This window comes from Neolamprologus brichardi, chromosome 14 (assembly GCF_056152115.1).
Source record: "Neolamprologus brichardi isolate AB-2024 chromosome 14, ASM5615211v1, whole genome shotgun sequence".
In the NCBI taxonomy this organism is placed as follows: domain Eukaryota; kingdom Metazoa; phylum Chordata; class Actinopteri; order Cichliformes; family Cichlidae; genus Neolamprologus; species Neolamprologus brichardi.
The window spans coordinates 42,303,331-42,319,671 of NC_142117.1; the positions used below are offsets into that span (position 1 = coordinate 42,303,331).

The 16,341-nt window shown below is 41.7% G+C and overlaps 1 protein-coding gene across 3 annotated transcripts in view; it reads right to left on the bottom strand.

Annotated features, from left to right (window-relative positions):
* nyap2a (neuronal tyrosine-phosphorylated phosphoinositide-3-kinase adaptor 2a) overlaps positions 1-16,341 on the bottom strand; it is a 38,750-nt gene that overhangs the window by 10,406 nt on the left and 12,003 nt on the right. For 2 of the 3 annotated variants that reach the window (XM_006809169.2, XM_006809168.2), the window contains 2 exons: positions 12,182-12,295; positions 5,203-5,315 (listed from right to left, as the gene is read on the bottom strand). In XM_006809169.2, coding sequence (XP_006809232.1) covers positions 5,203-5,315; positions 12,182-12,295 — 227 coding nt within the window. Of the gene's footprint in view, positions 1-4,484; positions 5,117-5,202; positions 5,316-12,181; positions 12,296-16,341 lie in introns of those variants that run through there. The other variant, XM_006809170.2, reaches the window with a different exon arrangement.

Here is a 16,341-nt window from a genome sequence, read left to right on the forward strand (position 1 = left end):
AACGCTCAGTCGAGAACTAAAACACCCGGTTATCCTTCCAAAGGAAAGTCACATTACAAGACTAATACTGTCTCATTACCATGCCACCATCTGTCATCAGGGTCGCAGTCAAACCCTAGCAGAACTCAGAGCAAATGGGTTTTGGGTGCTTGGGGGAAGCAAAGCAGTTGCCAAGTTAATACATAAATGTGTGCAATGTCGAAAACTTCGGCGCCCCACCGAGGAGCAACGCATGGCAGAGCTCCCGAAAGAAAGGACTGAAGCCTCTGCTCCTTTCTCGTACTCTGGTATGGATTGCTTTGGTCCATTTTCCACCAAGCGGGGCCGTAAGGAGTACAAAAGGTATGGGCTTATCTTTACATGCCTGTCTTCACGTGCTGTCCATATCGAGATGCTGGAAGACCTATCAACAGATGCATTCATCAATGCCCTTAGATGCTTCATCAGCCTCAGAGGAGCTGTTTGCCAACTCCGCTGTGACCAAGGCACAAACTTTGTAGGAGCCAGAAATGAGTTCAGAGAGGCTCTCAAACAATGTGACATGCAGGCACTGGAGGCTTTCCTGGCAGACAAACAGTGTGAGTTTGTTTTCAATGCTCCTTCTGCAAGTCATGCTGGTGGCATCTGGGAACGCCAAATTAGGACCATTCGTAATGTGCTAAATGCCACTACCGCTCAGTGTGCAGGAAGACTAGACGATGCCTCTCTTAGAACTTTGTTTTATGAGGCCATGGCTATTGTAAATAGCCGCCCCTTGACTGTGGGCAGTATCTGCGACCCAAAGGCACCTGAACCTCTTACTCCGAACCATCTTATACTGATGAAGTCCAAAGTTGCTCTACCACCACCTGGGAAATTTGTGAGAGAAGACTTGTATGCAGCGAAGAGGTGGCGTAGAGTACAATACTTAACTGAGCAGTTCTGGGGTAGGTGGAAAAGAGAATACCTCATGAATGTCTCCACAAGACAGAAGTGGCACAAAACCCGCCGTAATCTAAAAGTGAATGACATTGTTATCATCAAGGAAGATATGTTACCAAGGTGTCAGTGGCAACTGGGGCGTATCGTTGAAACTATCGAAGGCGATGATGGTTTAGTCCGTCGGGTCAAGGTTCAAGTAGGGGTCCAAAGTCAGACCAAGAAACAGGACCGTGCTTTCAAGCCCCCCATTATCGAGCGGCCTATTCAAAAACTGGTGGTTCTTGTTGAAAGAGAATAATAACAACTATGTTATTATATGAGAGGAACTGACATAAACAATGTAACAGTCCAGGTGGAACCTGCTCTATGATGTTTGTACACCTGTATATTGGTTGAAGTGGTTTCATTTTGTTGTTGTTCAAATCATGTATGATTAGCTAGTTTGTAATTCATAGCATGATTGGTGGGAGTGTAATGAACCGCTGATCTGTACCATAAGTCATCCTTGCGGGGGTTGTCGGAACTATATGCGCAGTCGCACTAAGGACAGATGTGCTCAGAGGCATGCCCCGTAACATGTATGGAGCGGTCTATCGCGGCAGGAATAAATTGTACAAAGTCCATGTAAGTTACGATAATACTTTGATAAGTATGATAAGTGTGTTTCTAATGTAAGGTATGTTGCTGCGTTTGTATTGTGAGCTATCTGAAAACCTTTTATTCTTTACTTACGTTACTTACTTATGTGCTATTTTTTAGCTAGACATGTGTGTCATGCAAGCTAGCAGCACCCCATGAGAAACGGGCCAAAGTGTTAAGTGTTTACCGGAGTTTGCACCCTTGGCAAGCGGACTGAGGTATGTGATAAGAGGTGATCTGTTGCTATATTTTATTTAACTGAACTGTATAACTCCTTGATGCTGTTTGAAGTAACCCTTTTTGTTTTATTTAATCTGTGACTGTATATCTCAGAATTACTTGTTTGAACTTACCTGAATTCACTTAAGCTCATTGTTGTTATTACTCATTGTTATAGTTCAAAAGGACTGTACGGTTATCAATTTTTTCTTATTTTATAGTTTTCACGGTGCTCAATGTCCAGAGAATGAGCCGGATGTGGTGAGGAAATAAATGGCTGCACCCGTTAGAGACTCTTCTGTCGTTCTTGATGCCAAGGGCTGCTACACTTGGAAAGGTAAAATGATTGGCTGGAATCCAAAGTGTGTGACATCTCAGGAAAAAAAAGCACCGAAAAAAAGCACCGAAATAAAGCACCGAAATAAAGCACCGAAATGTGCGCTGCTTTTCGGTCTGGTTACTACCGTTTATGTCAAAACTGGTGCCATCATGGGTACCCATCCCTACCCATGACAGTGATGAATCTATGGCTGTCATTCTGCCCTCACTCCCAGCGGTTATGGCAGATCACGGCCCCCTGCCTGAGCCTGATTCTGCCAGAGATTTCTGTCTCCTAAAATAGAGTTTTTCCTTCCCACTGTCGGCGAGTGCTTGCTCATAGCGGGTCGGGGCTTTTTCTGTATCATTAGATTACAATAAAAACCACCTTCACATGACTACTGTTGTGAGATATATATAAATTAAACAGCAATCATATTTTATGTCGTTTTGTTTTGGTTTGTGGTGTCCTGTTGCTGTTTTTTGGGGATTTTTTGGGTCCCTTTTTGTCCCATTCCTCTTTGTGTTATTTTTGTTGTAATTTTGAGGGTCTTTGTGGGTTTTTTGGTCTCTTTGTATTACCAAACAGTTGCTTCTGTTTATCTGGACATAGCGTATTGAGCATATTTGTCACAGCTGCGACGGCAGACGTGTGGAGGTGCGGTAAGGACCCAAACACAGGCGCTGACTTTGATGGGATGAGTGAGCTTTTATTTATAAGTGAGCAGGAGCGGCGAATGGATGCTCAGAAACAAAGGGGAACCTAAACCTACATCCACAGAAGACACAGAGTCACACTGAGACCATGCAGACAAACCAGCAACACGCAGGACAAAACACAGCTTATATACACAGTGGAGTAACCAGGGAATAGGAGACAGGAGGGAAACACAGCTGGGAGAAATCAGGGCTAATGAGACTAGGGAAGAAAAACTAGACGTGGACCTTCAAAGTAAGACAGGAAATACAACGGGTATGCACAGACTCAAACTTAACTCTAAGACGTCAGACATGGCAACAGGGAGGAAACATGGAGACGTGGGACGAGGGCAGGCACAGTCACACAGAACAGAAGGAGCTCAAAATACAAACCCTGAGAACAGGAATGACTAGAACAGTCCTGGGGTTTTCTTGGAGAGCAAACTTACATTCAAGAAACAAATTAATTCAGTTGTCCAGCGGTCCTTTTTAAAATTAAGGCTCCTATCCAAGCTCCTATTTTATCTTTTAGGAACGAGCCATTCATGCGTTTGTTTTATCTCAACTGGATTACTGCAGTTCACTATATGTGGGTGTCAGTCAGTCCAGCTTGGCCCGGCTCCAACTGGTACAGAATGCTGCAGCTCGCCTTTTCACTCGAGTGAAGAAACACCAACATATCACTCCGGTGCTTCCCTTCATTGGCTTCCAGTGCGTTTTAGAATTAAATTCAGAATCTTACTTTTGACTTATAAAGTGCTAATTGGCCAGGCACCGGACTATTTGTCTGACCTATTGCAGCTTTATACGCCCTCTAGAGCCCTTCGATCAAGCGATCACCTGCTCCTTACATAAGTCTAGGATGGTTCATAGAGGAGATCGGGCGTTTGCGGTTGTGGCACCGAAAATGTGCAATGATCTACCTCTCCACGTTAGAAAGGCCCCGACTGTCACTCTTTTTAAATCGCATCTTAAAACATATTTTTTTACTCTGGCTTTCGAAACTGTGTGAGTTACCAATTCTTTTATCCTAATTTTAATTTTCTTACCTGTCGTTGTTGTCAGTCATTGTTTAACTGTTACTTTGTGCAGCACTTTGGTCAGCTCCCTGTTGTTATTAAACGTGCTTTATAAATAAATAAATAAAATAAATAGAACACTATTAACAGTGACAACCCTAAATAACAAATAGTCAAGAAACACAAATGAAAAAGCTACAAAACATTGGGTCACTGATCCAGGACCATGACAGCATTGTGCCACTCCCACAGAGTGCATGTCCAGATGAACAGAATCAACTCTCTGGGATTTCCTTACCTGAATGATTGAGCATTCGTCAAGACGCCTCTTTGTGGTGTTTTGTGGTGTTTTTGCGTTGTTTTTTTTCATCTATTGGTGCCATTTTTGGTTTTATTTTTAGTGTTTATTGTGTTTTGTGCCTCTTGGTGTTGTTTTTGTCCCCCTTTTCATTTAGCAACAGTAGGCATTATCAGTCTGGCATGTGATTGGATGTTACTCTGTGATGTGGCATCCTGATGAATCTGTCTTTGTGTCAATATTAACAGTTACAGTTAATACTTTAAGCTTTATTGTCTTTTTTCTTTTATTGTCTTTTTTATGAGATAGATAAGTGAATGGATGGACACACACACACACACACACACACACACAGAAAGACAGACAGAGAAGACAATAACATGTTTTTAATTAGATGACTTTAGCTCACGGTTGTGTGTACGTGTGAAATGATCACAGCAGCTTTCGTGTATGAGGATCACTTTGACATTCATACATTTTGATTATATTATAAACAAATATAATAAGATTATAATTATAGAAACAACCATATTGTACAACATAATCATTGTTAATAAATGAATTTAAGTTTTGCTTACATGTTAAAGAAGTGGGATAGATATTAGTGGGAGTTGTTATTGGTGGAAGTAGGTGTGGTTACATCCACATGTTCAGGTAAAAAGTTTACTGACACTTTTAATTCGATCTTTTATGATTTAAAAGGTTTTAATTTCAGAGTCAATTTGAACAGTGTTGTTGTTAGTTTAGTGTAATGTTAATGTAATGTTAGTATTAGCATTTAACTTTGTATCACTACAGGAACTACAGCATAAGTACTGGAGCATTTAACCGCATGCTGTTAGTTTCAAAATGAAAGATAAATCCAAAAGATTGAAATATTTGACATGAATGATACAAAAGTCTAAATTAGTAAAAACGTGTGCACATCTTGTCAGACTTCAGCTGATGGACCAAAGCTTCGTTTACTCTCAAGTTGTTTTATTTTCTCTTGTTCAGTTAAAACCTGTGTAAAAATATTTCAGGTCATTATCATCTCAACATGTAACACAGACAATAAACAGGCAAACAGGTGCTTTACACATGCTGTACCTGGCTTAGGGCAAGGTGATGCGGCTCATGCAGATGACGATGTGGCGTGCCACCTGGTGAAGGAACTCCTGAAGTCGAAGCTGAACGGCCGAGCTTACCCGCAGACTTTGGTTCTGCAGATACAGATCAGTGATCGTCAGTAAACTCAAAGAGACATCACCTCGGTGCACATATGTTTGTGTAGATTTTCAGTCCTCCAGGGGTTCTGTTATGAAATAAATATATATTCTTAATGCTTATTTTCTGTTTATATTGTTTTATAGAGCCCAGTGTAGGAAAACGCCCTTGTGAGTTAGAATGTAGGCCAAAAGTCACAGAGTAGACTGCACGTCTTGTGCAAAAAACAGGAAGTATAGCGCAGAGGAATTTAATAGTTCTTACCCTTTTTTTTTTTTTACCTCGGGGCCCAACCTTTCCACTACACAGTGGCCCGAGGTTTGGGCTATTACTGACACTGAATAAATTGGCGTTAATAACTACATCCAATCTACTTCATTTTAACGACTAAAACCTTGTCAAATAAACATGATGAAGACATGATGCAATGTAACAATCACAAAGACATTTATTTATTATGTGTATGTGAACCTGCACAAAGAACAAAATGCCAAACAGGTTAACTTTCATGGGAATCAAACTGAAGGCTCCAGTCAGGCTTAATTACACAAAAATAATTCATAATTCAATTTTACTACAGCAAAAGAGAAGAAAAAACTGGATAAATAATGTGATGATAAAATAAATACATTCAAAATAATTTTCTGACTAAATAAATAAACTGTTATAGAATGTAAACAAAGCGCAAATAAAAATATAGCCCTATAAAGTCACGGTCCCGGGTCGGTGACCCAGCGTTTTGAGTTTATTGTTATTATTTTTTAATTTCTTCTGATTTCCATGGTCTGGTCTCCATCCTGTTTGGGCCATTCCTTATTCCCTTCTGTGTGTATCTACCTGCGCTCACCGTCGGTTCATCTGTGTTATTCCGTCTTTCTCCGTGTCTCCCCTGCTTTCTCCATGTCATCTCCGTGTATCATCCCGTGTCCTTATGTTTTCAGGTTTGTTTATTAGTTTTGCCCAGTCGAGGTTTTATTAGCTCCCTGTTCCTTATTTCCTGTTTTTGTACTTCGCTGTCACTGTAAATAAACACTCACTCGCACCCCAGCCAGTACCTGCATTTTGGGTCCTTTTCTCATTACACCACATGACTGTTGCCCCAGCCGTGACATATAATCTGTGAGTTTCAGCAGTAAACCGTTTTTCATTGGCAGAACCAGAAGTTACTCTTTATGTTTAAGACAAATGTACAGTCACAGCAGGTAACTCCCCTTTACCTGAGACACCTGAGCCTGCCTCTGAGACACGATCAGATCCGGTCTGGGTAGGGTTGGGGAAAGGATCACTCTCCGAGTCTGTTTCGGGCTTTGGTCTTGGTTGTGACCACAATGGAAAATCCTGATTCACACAGATATGTAGTTGTGAATGGGAGGAGTTTCACAGCTCTTAGTGCCAGACACGGGTCCTCCTTTGAGACAGCACTCCAGAAGGAGCCCACATCAAGTTTGCTCCACTGCAACTTTAAAGTGCTGTTGGTGGAAACTTCCAGAAGCTGTGAGTCCAGATGTGAGGGCAAAGCAACATTTACAGTGGGATCCACAGGAAATGGGTCCAAAATCCACACATGTCCTTCTCTGGGATCCTCAGGGATCATCAAATGTCTGTGTCAGTTGTGAAACGTGCTGACAGAGTCACGGACCTTTACCTGAGGGGAGTTTTCCGAGATGTGAGACAAAAGTGGAAACATGTCCATCGTCGTCTCCTGGGCCCTCTAATTCTACAACGCAAGTTTCCTCTTGAAAGCTTCAACTTTCAAGAGGAAACTTCAACTTTCCTCAAACGCTTGAGGACCATTCCTGTCCCATCTCACCTCACCGTGGTAGAGAGCTGGACACGATCTGCTTCCATGTCCTCACAAAGCTCGTCAAAACATCTGGAGTTCACAGCATTATTTTTAATGACGTTGATGTTTTTCACACTTACATCCATCACCTCGTGGAACTCTGGTGAAATCTTTTTTGCTGCGGCTTTCATGGTGGAGAAAACTGGGTCCATTTAGCTGCTGGTGCACGATCAAGAACATGATGTTGTGATGCCTGCAAGTCATTGAAGCTGCACCATCACTGCATACCCCAACACTGTCCTGCCAGTCCAGGTCGTTCTCAGTGAAGTAGTTGTCTTTTCTTTCAAAAGTCATTTTATTAGACAAAGGTTTCAGAGCAACGTGTAATACAAAGTACTTCAGAATTTTCACATTCCGTTCCCTCCCCGACCATTAAACAACAAGTAACTGGCAGCGACTAAATATATAAAGAAAAACACATAACCAAACATAAAACCAAATAACCAAACAAATAGACAGGAAAAAGAAAAAACGGGGAAGGGGGAGAATCCGTGGGTTACTCAGAAACAATAGTCGTGGGTTTTCAAAGAAATCCAGAAAGGGGACCCCAGTTTATAAAATGTGTGTTTTGACCCACGAACTGTATATCTGATTTTTTCTAAAGTCGTGCAGGACATTATATCTTTTACAGATTGCACATGCGAGGGGGGAAAAGAGTCTTTCCACTTTAGTGAAATAGCTGTCTGACCAGCAGTAATGAAAGGTTTAGTGCTCTGAGTCTGGAGTTGGGCAGCTTCAGGTCTGCACCAAACATAGCACAGAGTGGCTCTAGTTTAATTTGAGGACTTCAGACATTGTTTGGAAAACAGAGGTCCAAAGGTTGGTCAACAAAGGACAGGACCAGTACATATGAAGTAATGTACCACCCCCAAACCTTCTACTGATTGGATCCACCTCTGGGTATATACACCCCAGCTTAGCGCTGGATCAATGCCCCCGATGAACTATCTTAAATTGAATGAGAGTGTGTTGAGCACACATCGATATATTGTGAACTTGGCCGAGGACAGAGTCCCACAGTTCATCTGTGATATGAAAGTTAAGGTAAATGGTAAATGGCCTGCATTTATATAGCGCCTTACTAGTCCCTATGGACCCCAAAGCGCTTTACATATCCAGTCATCCACCCATTCACACACACATTCACACACTGGTGATGGCAAGCTACATTGTAGCCACAGCCACCCTGGGGCGCACTGACAGGCTGCCGGACACTGGCGCCACCGGGCCCTCTGACCACCACCAGTAGGCAACGGTTGAAGTGTCTTGCCCAAGGACACAACGACCGAGACTGTCCAAGCCTCGAACCGGCAACCTTCCGATTACAAGGCGAACTCCCAACTCTTCAGCCACGATCGCCCCACGACCGCGGTCTTGTTCCCATTTACATTTGATGGCAGCTACTGAAGAACATTGTAAGTGGGAGATTAGATTGTACGAGGCTGATATTGGAGGTTGGACTGACCATTACAACATAATCTACCGGATTGTCTGGAGGTTTTTAGGGGAATTGTGCTGTCATAGTCTGCACGTAGTGTCTGACATGTAAAAAATGAAAAAACTGAGACGTAGCAATGGCAAATTTAGTGGATATTTGAGAAAAACTTGCAAATTGTCCTTCTACATCCAAGTCAGCAAAAGATTTTAGACCCTTTCTGTGCCAGATGTGAAAAGCATTATCTGTCATTGAAGGAACAAATAGGTGGTTTGCTGCAATTGGGCTTTGAAGTGAGAAAGCCTGGTAGGGCTGGGCCATATTATACTGTTCACGGTAAAATCGGTACAATGTTAAGCAATGATAAGAGAATGGTAGCGCTGTGCAGGGCGGCTGCTGTGTTCGCTTCGGATTACTCCTCACCCCCCACCCAATCCTGTGGCTTGTCATGTCTTTCACAATGTTGTGCTGTGGACATTTATGTGCTTTTTGTGCAGAGGAGTTTTTTGTTTCCTGTTCATGCTGTCCTACCATGGAAGCACAGCATGAGTAGAGGTCTCTTTTTTTTCCTCTTGTACTTTGAAATGTACACTACAATGGGAGTGTTTTTCTGTAACGCTACCGATCTCCGACCTGTATCCCCATGTGATGTCTGTGTTGTGTGTGTAAGGTTGGGGGGGGGGGGGTCGTCCCATTTCATTGCTGGGCAACCTGCATGTGGCGAATAAAGCTTTGATTGATTGATTGATAATCAGACATCCTTCCACTTGCTGAGTTGAAAGTAGTGTGAGTTTGGTTTGTAAGCTCAGGCGTTCTTTGTACAGCGCCAGTCATGGTGATTGACCGTACTGCCTGTTGATGCTCATAATCTGGTCTGAAATAAGCCTCTGCTCCCATTCTGCACACTGCCTTTGAGATGCTGCCAATTAAATTATTTCTCCTCTCAGGAACACCTTTAAAGCCTCCCATACCGTCCTGTTTGGCATACCAGGTGTCCCATTCTCACTAAGTAACGTTTTAATTTTACAAGAAATATTAAAGACAAATTGTTCATCTGTGAGCAACAATGGATCCAACCTGCAGAGCTTTCTCACAAACTCACAGCCCAAAAACAACAACAACAACAACAAACCCCACCCGAGAAATAAAATACAATAACATGCCACAACGTAAAGGAAACTAAAACAATACCAACCACCAATATTACCTCAGCAGGTTGCACTGAACAGCAACTGTCTAAGCCCCTGCTCGCTTCCCATACTAGCTAAGTACTCCCCCGTACCACTACCACGTACGCCTTGTACCCGCACCATTAAACGTTAACCCCCAAATCTTAAAGCAGGGCCCATATTTAAAGGTGATGAAGAAGAGAAACAAAACACAACAAGACCAAAGCAACCACACAACAAACAAGTTTTCCTTAAAATGAACAGCAAAGAACACAATACTATACTAACAGCACGGCTGTACAGTATCAGTCAGATCGAGGGTGCTGCGCAGACCAGTCTGACCTATTATACTGGTGATTTAAGGTGAGTGCACTGACCGGCTACAATATCCACCTCAGGATGGAGAGCGTTGGTCTTCCTCAAAGGATTAAATAAAGCGGGTAGCCTCATCAACTGACTCCGGTCGCCGGTTATTTCCATCTGGAAGAGTAATCCGAAGTCTGGCGGGGAAGAATAGGGAAGGTTGGAGGCCTCTCCTATACAACTCGGCCATAACATCCATATACTGGGCTCGCTGATTTTCGAAGTCTGCGTTGTAGTCCATTTAGAACTGGAGCTTGTGTCCACAGTACTCGCTGTGGACCCAGATCCACTGATTCCGGCAAACCCACCAGACGAATGTTCGGCCCTCTGCTTCTGCTCTCCAGGTCAGAAAGTTTAGTTTTGAAAAGTTTGTTCTCCCCCTCTCTCCCCCTTCACATTTAGTCCATCTTGTCCAGCTTATCATTAATTACATCAAGATGTAGGCTTAAAATCTGCAGCTATGGCTGTTCTGTGCTGTTCAAGCAAGGCGACAAGCGTCGGGTTCAGGGCAGCACTAGCATCCTCTGCTAGGCCAGCACTAGCACCACTCTCAGCAGCAGTTTTCTTCTCAGTTTGTCTTCTTACCTTGGACATCTTTTCAGTGTCACACTTATTAAAGGCCCCCAAACATACGTGTCTAATAGCAAAGTGGGGATTAGGAAGTAAAATAAGAAGAGTTAAGCAGGTGCTAGTAGCTGACACACCTTAACCCACTGCCAGAAAAATGAAGTCCCCATAAGTAGTTGTCAATGCAGTGGAAACTCTCTGGAGTCATGGCTTGTGTTGGTAGCTCTCCACAAAACAGCATGTCTTCATGTAAACTGCTGTCCCAGCAATAATGTACAAAAACCAGAAGCAATGCACCATTCATGACCAGTGTTGTTCAAATTACTAAAAAAAAATGTAATTAGTTACTTATTACTGATTACTTCTCCAAAAAACCAATCCTGTTACATTACTGATTACTTATTTTCAAATGTAATTAGTAACTTATTACTCAGTTACTTTTTTAAAAACATGATACACAACCTGAATATGTAATGTAAAGCAACAGACCTTTCAGCCCAGTTCTATTTTTTTCTCCATAATCCATCATATCAAACTGAATCAAATGAAAAAGTCTCTTCTTAAAACTTGTTTCATTAGTTTTAATCTTCTAACTTTACGCATCAAGCAAAATTAAATTATATGCAACAGTCTTTGACTTGAAGAAATTCTTTAACATTTAAACTTTTTTTTGCATATTCCGGCATATAAAATAAAATAATGTTTTGTGTTTACACTCTTTCAAATAGATGCAAGTAAAACACAGCAGAAATAAATAAAATCAAAGATTTAGCAGCACTTAAATCTATTGTCACCTGTTTAGCAGGAGTGGGGCGGGTGGAGGTTTGCCCACAGTGGTCATGTCAGTGGGGGCATCCGGGGGTTTCTCTGTGAGTGTCACATTCCCGTGGCAGCGTGCTTGCTGCTCGCTCAGATTTGAAATTTAATTTTTCGCTGTAGAAAGAAGTTTTCTTCCCATGTAGAGTGCACTGCAGACGCTAATGTTTCTGTCACTTTTTACAGAATCAAACTCAAAGTAATGCGAGTACTTCCAAGCTTTAATCGCTGCATGGTTGTACTCTCTCCATCGCTCTATATTTTCCAATGTCACTTTTATCTTCATTTTTGTGTTTTGAGAACTTCTCCATATCTTTTAATAACTCCAAATGACAGGCAGGGTGTCTTCTTCTGCTTGCTTATTGAGGCTAATTAAACAACTCCCACCAAGTGGGCTTCATTCACTACTTTCAGGAACAAGCTGCACATACAAAATCTATCTCACTGAAAACATGCTGCACATAAAAATATCAGAGCAAACACGGTCCTTCAGCTGATTTTACCTGTCTTGAAGTTTCTGTAAATGGCAGCATGAAGTTGGAGTGCTACAACTGTAAAAAACATCTCTCTCTCTCAAGACACACTGACACAATGTTCAGCAGACCTTTCTCTTCTCTTCATAGTTAAACTCCTTAAACATGAAGTCAGTGATGTTGCTTTCTGACTCACCTCCTCCTCCTGTCAGCATCATGGTGGGACTGACAGATGACCTCCCCATCCTGCTGGAAACCGGACTCGACTGTCCATCTCTGTCTTTACTGTCATGTCTGGACTTGCCATCTCCTACAGAGGCACAACAACATCAACTCAGTAAGTCCTGAAGAGTCAGTCAAAGTAAACTTTATTGTCATCTCTGCCATATACAGTACAGTATATAGAGAGACGAGATGATGAGGCTCCAGTTCATTCAGTGCAAAAGAACAACAATAAATATAGGAAGAGTAAGACATAAATATTCACTTCAAGACTAAGGTAAGGGGAGATATACACTTTGCAGTTGTATGTTGTTTGTTGGTATTGGTCTACAGCAGCAAAATAAGCTGCAGAGGAAGTAAAGAAACACTCAGTTCCTGTGACATCAGACCTTGACCCAATAAACCTATTATCAAACCAAACCATGCAGCTTATCAATTTGCTGTCCACTTCTTCTTATATACAATATACTATATAATATATTCCACCCCTGCCTAAAGACAGTCATATTTATTCTGCCAATGAACATTCAGATAGTTGCTGTGAAAGACGAGTGCATCTGACCTGCTCTTTCGTTTATGGCATGTAGTCTGTTTTATCTCAAGAAATAACTCTGATCTTTTTGTTGTCCATGTTAAGACGTACTTTCACATAGCAGACCCACGTCCATCTTTACAAAGGAGTTGAGTGTCAGAGCACTTGAAATCTCTGAGCACCACATTTCAAATGTCCCAGAGGTGTAAGTTAAAGGGGGCCGGAGCGACTGCAGGTGCAGTGTCCGTGGTGCTTCAGCATCTGGATAGCGGTATAGAAGAGGAGCAAGCATAAAGGGAGTAACTTTTTTTTTTTTAAGTGTCAGGTAATTTCAAATGCCATGTTTTTATGAGTTTAACAAATATCTGCAAACACAAACTGTTTGTGTGCAGTCTTTGCAGTGAGTTGCTAGCTAAAGATACAGCTGCTGCATTTCCAGGAAGAGAAAAGAATGAGAGCTAACTCAGAAAGTAGTAGTAGTAGATAGTAAAGCTAAGAGCTTTTCAGGGGCATTACATAAACTGTAATTTAAAAATTAAATGTAATTGTCTTGATGCTCAATTATCCAAGTGAGGAACTCCCATAGAGTTGATTCTGTTCATCTGGACGTTTCAGTAGGAGAAACGTTTCATCAGGATCAGGTGACTGCAGGTTCAAACCTTATAAACAGGACATTTGTACAATGACTGAAACTAGTACTACTAACCGAACAATGGGCTGGGAGGTCTGTTCTGCCTTGAGTTTAGTGCCCCCTACTGGGCCTTGTAAATTAACAACTATTATTAACTCCAGTTAATAATGCGGTTATGGAGTTAGCGTTTTTTGACAGCAACTGCTGTTTTTTCCACTGTTAGCTGTCATTAGGCATTAAAACTTTCTTTGAAGTGGAATCCAACACTTTGTAAATAAACTCTCATGAGGTGTGAGAATTTAATTAAACTGTTTATCAGAGAGAAAGTGTGATTTTTAAGACACTCTAACCAGACATTAGAAGGTACAATGTTAACTTATACTCAGTAGTTGTTGTTGTTGACTGCTCTGGACTGCTGACCACAACAAACGGCAACAAGCCACAATAAACAGATCCAAAGTGAATCCTGGCCAGATGAGCTGATACAAGAACTGATTTGCTCCAGATCTATGATCCTGATCTGGTTCTGATCCATTCTGCTATGCTATTCTGATTCGGATCCAGTTTGTAGATCCATTACAGAGCCTACGGTACATCTGGGCCAGATCCGGTCCAGAGTAAATTTGCCATCTAGGAGTATACAGTATACTGTGAGTGTGGGAAATGAAAATCAGTCAAGATTGTGAAGGTTTGCTGTGTGGCAGGCAGGATGAAGGACCAAATGCAGGACTCACGAGAAACCAAGGAGTGAAATAAAGGAGGCAGCTTTTATTGCGCTGTAAAAACTCGACCACCAAATACAAGGAACACAGCATAATAATTAGACGCTAGAAAATTACGAACTCAGGAAACTAGAAACAAAGAAGCTAGAAACTATGAACTGACAAGAAGCAACAATGGGAATGAGCATCACAGAGGGTGCACACAGCACTGAGGGAGTATTTAATGACGTGACAATGGACAGAGGAAAACACAGGGCTTAAACACACCAGGCAGTAACGAGGGAATGGGAAACAGGAGGGAAACACAGCTGGGACTCTGGTCGTGTCCAAATTCATGGGCTGCATCCTCCTGAGGTTGCATTTGTAGGCCAATTTCATCACAGCGACGCGCCAAAGTCTGTCCAAATTCGTAGACTCCTCCGAATGCAGCCGACAAATGTGTCCTCTTTTTCCCCGAATTTGAAGGATGGGTCAGATGTGTCCTTCGTGGCCACCATATCCCAGAATTCATAGCGCGGCCCAGCCAAACTCCAGTTTCCAACAATGGCGGCAGCTACTAAGTTTTAAAATTACTCTTATTATTCTTTCTGGGTCACAAAATAAACTTTTAACATATTTTCAGGCAAAAAATGTAGCTGTTTAAACTTCAAATATCTGCTCGGTTTATCAAGATATTACATATTTGCAAAAGTGCTTCGACGTTTTCGGAGACGTCTGTTACCCACCAGCTCGATAGCAAGCCGAGAGCTCGAGGGTCACTGAAGCCGCCGAGAATGGCACAACTCCCGGCACATCATTTTCAGATCACCGCGGACTTTCGCAACTCAGGTTAAACGTAATATATAAGTCACTTAGACAACCTACATTTTTATTGTTTGGCTTTTTTCAGTGTTTTATTTGTTCGTGAGTAAATCGGTTTGGCTGAGATTAAAGTAAGATAAAATAAAACTTTATTAATCCCTCGGGTGGTTTTCACACAGCTGAATAAACGTCAAACAGAAAACTGATTAAACAGAAGTGTGAGACGGTCGAAAGTTTACTCCAGTGTCCTGTTATATTTTAGATAGCAAGGAGCAGACGGCCGAGTTTATTAAACTCCACCGAGACAGCGCTGACGCTAATCAGAAAGATAGACCGTCCAATTCCACAGCCGTTTACTTCCGGCCTACCCGACCTTCTGAGGACCCGGTCCACATAGACCGCGAAAGCCGGGTCCTCAGGAGGATGCAGTCCATGAATTTGGACACGACCTCTGATATAACAAAATGGGGAGGAAGCAAAACTGAAACACAGGACACAAGAACTTCAAAGTAAAACAGGAAATATAAGACATGGAGACACCAACTAAACAAGGAGACACGGCAGACAGAGAAGACAGGGAGAACATGGAGCACAGAGACAAGAGTAACTAGATGTGGAACACGGGGAAGGGAAAGTAACAGAAAACTAAGGACTATAAACTAAGACTATAACATAAACAGAAAACAATAACGAGAATCAAAACCATTAAATCCAACAAATCCAAGAATATAACTTCCACTAGAGGGCAGTGCAACTACCTCCCCAAATAAATTGGTTGCCAACTGCCAGTAAAACAGAAGAGGACGAAGAAGAAATTACATAATACTCATGCTGTGAGTAAAACAATGCAGCGCCTAATAGCAAAGATAAATATTTTAAAAAATAAAGAAAAAGTAATCTGTCTGACCTGGGTCCTGGAGAAAACCCCAACCCAGATGAGGGCCCTATAGCATGAGCTGTGGTCAGAAGAAAGCAAAGAAGGTAAACTGGGGACAAACCAAGCCAGTTCCACAATGCCTGGTGTGTGGGGGAAATTATCAATATGTCTTTTGTGACATTTTGTTTGCTGGTGTGCTGTGTGATTTTTCTAATGTGAAATAGCTGCACCATGGAGATATAGCAGTACAGAAGACTGAGATGTACTTCTTAAAGGGAAGCTGTTAAAAAATAAAACTCTATGCTATCAGTACATCCAGATAAAACTAACTAAATGCCTAATGCATTGGTAGGTTGTCTACCAGTACATTAGAAGATTTAGGTGCCTTAAATATGTAAAAAATTAAGATACTGTTAGCAGACAATAACTATAGTCACTGTCTGTTGTTCATATATTCTGTTAATTTAATGCCATCATACCCAATACAATAGAATTAGACAATTAAAGTTTTAGCAGTGTTTTTCCAGTGCAGTTGAAGGTAAAATTGGCTAAATACATTCACTATTTCCAT